Source organism: Triticum dicoccoides, chromosome 1B (assembly GCF_002162155.2).
Source record: "Triticum dicoccoides isolate Atlit2015 ecotype Zavitan chromosome 1B, WEW_v2.0, whole genome shotgun sequence".
In the NCBI taxonomy this organism is placed as follows: domain Eukaryota; kingdom Viridiplantae; phylum Streptophyta; class Magnoliopsida; order Poales; family Poaceae; genus Triticum; species Triticum dicoccoides.
Window position 1 is genome coordinate 684,497,380 of NC_041381.1, and position 6,042 is coordinate 684,503,421.

At 57.1% G+C, this 6,042-nt stretch overlaps 1 protein-coding gene across 1 annotated transcript; it reads left to right on the forward strand.

Annotated features, from left to right (window-relative positions):
* Positions 1-1,551: 1,551 nt before the first annotated feature.
* Positions 1,552-3,624, forward strand: LOC119350922 (3-ketoacyl-CoA synthase 11-like). Its single transcript, XM_037618528.1, has 2 exons — positions 1,552-1,562; positions 1,710-3,624. The coding sequence occupies exons 1-2, from the start codon at positions 1,552-1,554 to the stop codon at positions 3,436-3,438; spliced, it is 1,740 nt and encodes a 579-aa protein (XP_037474425.1). The 3' UTR covers positions 3,439-3,624.
* Positions 3,625-6,042: the final 2,418 nt, after the last annotated feature.

A 6,042-nucleotide genomic window follows, 5' to 3' on the forward strand; every position in this document is an offset into this window, starting at 1 on the left:
GCAGCCCTCGTATCCAGCCCAAATCTGGGACGGATAGGGGGAGGCCCAGACGCGTCCGTCACGTCGGATTGACGTCCGGGTCCCATAGAAAAACAATCTGAAACCGGTGGTCCGAAGCTCGACTCCTCCGACGGACTGATGGCGCCGCGTGTCGGCGCTCCCGTGCGCCGTGCAAGGCCCCTAGACCGGCTATTTAAGTCGGACGCTGGCACCGAAACCCTACCCGTCCATATTTCCTCCCCTCCCATCCACTTTTGAATCGCCGTCACCTCCACATTTCACTCACCGTCCGTCCGCCACCACAATCAAGTAGCCATGCCACCACGCCGACGGGTCAAGAGCTACCTCATCTAACGTCGGAGCGCCGGCTACAACTCCTCGAGTAGATCCGAGCTAGGCGCGAAGCCCGGATCACTGCGGGGCTACCTCTAGTCGCGGTGGATTGGAGGAGGGACACGGAGCAAAAGGAGGAGCATGAGAAGGATGCTAAGCAGAAGAAGGAGCAGGAGGAGGACCGGTCGCCCAGTCGCATTTGCTGTCCACGGCCGTAGATGCTCTTATCTAATCATCAGTCTGCATTGACCAAGCGGGCTCGTGCCGTTCCGTTTGCTGGCTGATCTGCGCGAGTTTGTCCTCGATGCTCCCTCTTTCCTTGTTGGCCACCGGTCAGCTCACGTCTTGGATAGATCGAGGTAGCCCGTCCGTTGACGGGTCAGGTCAGCGTGCATTGCGGCGAGACCTGCTGCTACTAAAAAACACCACCTCTGACATCTCACACTCACCTGAAAGCAGATAGGGCCGGCGGGAAGGAAGCTTGCCGGGACGGTTCCGGCGCGACAGCGACGATCAGTCAGCAACTGTAACTTGCCCGCGCGAGGAAAGCAACGTGCCATCCAACGGCGCCAAATATCGCTTCTTATCTCATCTCCAAATCATCCAGGTTTTTCACACGAGCCGCTGACGGCTGACCGGCCGGCGACCGGGTTCGGTCAGCCCAAGGGGTGGAAAATCCGGGTACCGGACGCCCCACCCGCCCAACCCCCCAGCCGTCCCGTGGAAAAACCTTGCGCGACCGGGGACAAGGGTGTGACGTGCGGCACAGCGAAGGCGGGAGGAAACCGCGCCCCCGAGAGTGGCGGCGAGACGCGCGCGCCTTCGTGCCGCTCCCCGACGCGCGACCAGCGGCAGCGGCACGGCACATCGCGTGACCAGCCTCGCCTCCCTAGCTAGCTAGGTGGTTTCTCTTTCCCGCCCCAGGCACCGCTGGCCGTTCGTGGTCACCATGCCGGCCGGTCACGCCGGGAGCGTGATCGAGCGCCCCCCGGCCCGCGGTTGCCTGTGACCGCCACGTACGTACGCACGCGCCGCGCCGTGCCGGGCCTCCGTTTCGTGCGTGCGTGCGTGGTGGCATCCCTTTGCGACCCGACCCGACCCAGCTGCGTTTCCTCGTGCCCGTCGCGGTCACGATCACGTTCACGTACGTACGTAACGCGTCCGGTGATCCGCTCATCTCCGAAACCTACTACTACTACTAGTGCTTGAGAAGCTCAGATGTTTAGCAGGTTGGTGGCCTAACCAATCAACTCCAACTCCTTCGTGTCGTGTCGTGCCTCTGCAGGTCTCTGGGGCTGCACCTCCGTCAGGACTGGATTGGCAGTCCGGCCCGGTCGTCCCATCCCATCTATATAAGCCCGCGGCTGCGTGGCCAGGGCGGCACACTCCAAACCCCAGCCCCACCCCCAGAGCGAAACCCGCGCCGAGCCCAGCGATCCATCGGGACAGCCCCCGCTCCCGGCGGCCTCTCCCCCCCCAGACGATCTTTGCGTTGCCACCATAGGCAACCTTTCCTCCTCCGGCCGCCGGGCCGCCGCCGCGATGGCCGACCCGGCGCCTCCCGCCCCGGCGCGCGGCGACTTCACGCGGTCGGTGAAGCTCAAGTACGTGAAGCTCGGGTACCACTACCTGATCACGCACGGCGCGTACCTGGCGGTGGCGCCGCTGCCGGGGCTCGTGGCGGCGCACCTCTCCACCTTCACGATGCACGACCTGGCCGACCTCTGGGCCGGCGTCCTCCACCACAGCCTCGGCTCCCTGCTCGCCTGCCTCGCCTTCCTCGTCGCCGCCTGCACCGCCTACCTCGTCACCCGCCCGCGCCCCGTCTACCTCGTCGACTTCGCCTGCTACAAGCCCGACGACGCGCGCAAGTGCAGCCGCGCCCGCTTCATGGACTGCACCGAGAAGCTCGGCACCTTCACCGACGACAACGTCGAGTTCCAGCGCCGGATCGTCGAGCGCTCCGGGCTGGGTGAGGAGACGTACCTCCCCGAGGCCGTGCTCAACCTCCCGCCCAACCCCTCCATGGCCAACGCGCGGAAGGAGGCCGAGCTGGTCATGTTCGGCGCGCTGGACGAGCTGTTCGCCAAGACGGGCGTGAAGGCCAAGGACATCGGCGTGCTCGTCGTCAACTGCAGCCTCTTCAACCCGACGCCCTCGCTCTCCGCCATGGTCGTCAACAAGTACAAGCTCCGGGGCAACATCGTGAGCTACAACCTGGGCGGCATGGGGTGCAGCGCGGGGCTCATCGCCGTCGACCTCGCCAAGGACCTGCTGCAGGCGCAGCCCGGCACGTACGCCGTGGTGATCAGCATGGAGAACATCACGCTCAACTGGTACTTCGGCAACGACCGCTCGATGCTGGTGTCCAACTGCCTGTTCCGCATGGGCGGGGCGGCGATCCTGCTGTCGAACCGCCGGTCGGCGCGGCGGCGGTCCAAGTACCAGCTGGTGCACACGGTGCGCACGCACAAGGGGGCGGACGACAAGGCGTTCCGGTGCGTGTACCAGCAGGAGGACGAGTCGGGCAAGCGTGGGGTGTCGCTGTCCAAGGGCCTGATGGGCATCGCCGGCGGCGCGCTCAAGGCCAATATCACCACGCTGGGGCCGCTGGTGCTGCCCCTGAGCGAGCAGCTGCTCTTCTTTGCGACGCTGGCGGCCAGGAGGCTGCTCAACGCCAAGGTGGAGCCCTACATCCCGGACTTCAAGCTGGCGTTCGAGCACTTCTGCATCCACGCCGGCGGGCGGGCGGTGCTGGACCAGATGGAGAGCAACCTGCAGCTGTCGGAGTGGCACATGGAGCCGTCGCGGATGGCGCTGCACCGGTTCGGCAACACCTCCAGCAGCTCGCTCTGGTACGAGCTCGCCTACGCCGAGGCCAAGGGCCGGATCCGCAAGGGCGACCGCACCTGGCAGATCGCCTTCGGCTCCGGGTTCAAGTGCAACAGCGCCGTGTGGAGGGCGCTCCGGTCGGTCAACCCGGCCAACCCCGGGGACGTCGCCGGCAACCCCTGGGCCGACGAGATCCACCGCTTCCCCGTGCCCGTGCCAAACTTCTCAGCCATCGATCCTCCATCCACTTCCAGCGACACCACCCAGCAATAAGGATTTCTAGTGGCCACGTACGTACGTCTTTTGGTCTGTAGCTAGCATTATACTGTATTAGCGAGCTGCTTGGTTGGGGTTGCATTGGTATTAAGTAGAGTCAGTCGAGCTAGGTTTGCTTAATTTAGTTGGGGTATTGTATTTGATCTGATTGATGAGATTACTAAGTCTTCCGTTGATCCTCTAGTTGTTCTTCTGTCATGTGCTTAATTTAGTGGCTGTGTTTACGAGCAAATCGCAAGTTATTCACGTCACGGCAGCAGGTAACTCTCTCAGAATACGATTTTTCACAATGTTCTCCGCGTGTCTGCTTCATACATGCGATGCTGTCGCTCATCCACTCACACCCTCCGTCCATGCACATTTCGTATGCCCGCTTAACCCTCAAGGTTCTTGATCTAAAGAAAAAAAAACATGAAAGTTGTTCTATGCATGCGGTTGCTGTGCCCCGAATATGCTGCGCGCGATAGCGTTTTTCAGCGCGCGTGTTGGAGATGCTCTCAAAAGGAAGGATATCTCCCTTCCCCTTCACTGAAGTGGTGGCTAGGCGAAGAAAACTCGTCCTCTTCAAGCTCCATCGTCGAGCCCATGCATGGATTTGTCTTTCCTTTGCCCGGCGCTTTGGTGACCGGTGACGAGCAGGAGAATCCCGACACCTTCGCTCCGACTAGCGGTTTAGGTTAGCATCTTTATAAGTCCTCGTAGAGGCGGGGCTCGGGCCGATGGTCGCGCTTCATCGAGCCGATCTTTCGAGCGCCTTGAGTTTGTTTGTCAGGATGAAGTCGACGGAACTCCGGCATAGGTTCCTACTGCCTCCTTCGAACGGTGAGGCTAGGTTTTTTCATCATGTGTGCGCGACGGCAACATCTGGCGTCGGGCGCTTATGATCAATTAAAAACATGCATTTGTTTTTTTTCTCTAAAAGGAGGTTGAAACCACCCATTATCATTATGATGCATATACTACGTATTTTTTATTATAGTCGACGCAAGGCAACAAAGTTACATTCATCAACAAGCAAATATGAAACCACTAGGGGTGTGGTTGGATGGGTAGAGGGACTGTGGTATCCCAGCCCATCAGGGGTTCAAATCCTGGTGCTCGCAATTATTTTTGGATTTATTTTAAGATTTTCGGTGATGCGCATTCAGTGGGAGGAGACGTTTCCGTCGACGACGAGGTGCCTACAGTGACTTCATAAATTTCAAGACTTTTGAAGGTGCTCATAGGAGTAGGATGTGCGTGCGTGCGTTCATAGGGATGAGTGTATGCGCGTGTATATGAGCGATTGCGTCTGTGCCATGTTAAAGAAAACAAGCAAATATGAAACCACGGTCGAACCATTACAATATGAGAGTAATGATTAAGTCAACTTCTTCCACAAGAAAACCTTCAAGAAAGGCTAAGCATCCTCACGTGAACGTTGCCACGCGTGGTCAGGATGACCTAGACAAAGATTTTCATTCTGATTGCGGAGACTAATTAATGAAGACCAACACAACAACAAGGCGACAACGAGACACGGATTATCTAAGCTCAAGCTCATTTGAGCCGAGTGAAACAGTAGAATTCCAAAAACATGTTTGTTCTTTAAGCAAACATTGGCACTCATGGAAGGCGTGGCAAAAAAAAAAACTGATGCTCGAAAAATGTTATTTTCAAAACCATTTTTGAAGCTTTGATTTTATTTTTCTTCTGACAATGATCGTCTTTCTAAATCCAAACCATTGTTGCGTTTCCTTTTTCCTTTTTCCTGCTCCTGGTGGGCGGACACGCACTTGCTCAGCACCCCGTCTGGTAGCAAGTACGAGACATGCGTTCTTCAATCATACTTGCCGTATGCGCCCACTCATCCATACCCGTGCCTCCTTTCATGCACACTCCGTATGCCACGCCTAGCCCATCGACTCTTTCCTGTCGAACTGTCTCAGGTACCGTGCAACACTTGCCTGCCAATCATACTCCCCGGGCGTACGCCCACGAGAGGCGTGTGCCGGTGCAAAGAGACGCAGGAACAAATAAATCGGCGAGGTGAACCCCATGGCGGCCCGTGCGTTACAAGATTCTGTTCGGAGCGCCAGGATGATGACGCCCCCCCAAGTTCTCGATGAAAAGGCCGAGAAGAAAAAAATTACTCCTCTATCGTAACAGAAGGCGTTTCAGATGTAAAACGTCTTCTATTAGTTTATAGAAGGAGTAGTACTATCTTACAACATGCATATGTTGTGCTACTGAAGGAGCGTTAAATTTATTTGAAATGGGTAGTAGCTTGACCATTCATGCATTTGCTACCATTTGTCATGAAGAAGCTGGATCATGGATGGGATTAGAGTTTGTTCAACACCTGATTCGTGTTTTTGAAATTTCGACCGCATGAAGTTTAAAAGCTAAAATTTCTAGAAGGGTGTAAAAATATGGAGACCAGCCTTGGCCCCCGTAACACAACAATCGGAGATGGTTGACCACCATTCAACTATCATATTGTTCTCCTTTCACCACTTATTATTTTCGCTTTTTGGCACCACAACCACGACGGCGTCATCACACTCCTTGCTACTAGTAGAACAGCCGCCAATGCGCGGGGATGGTGGGCGGAGCACTATA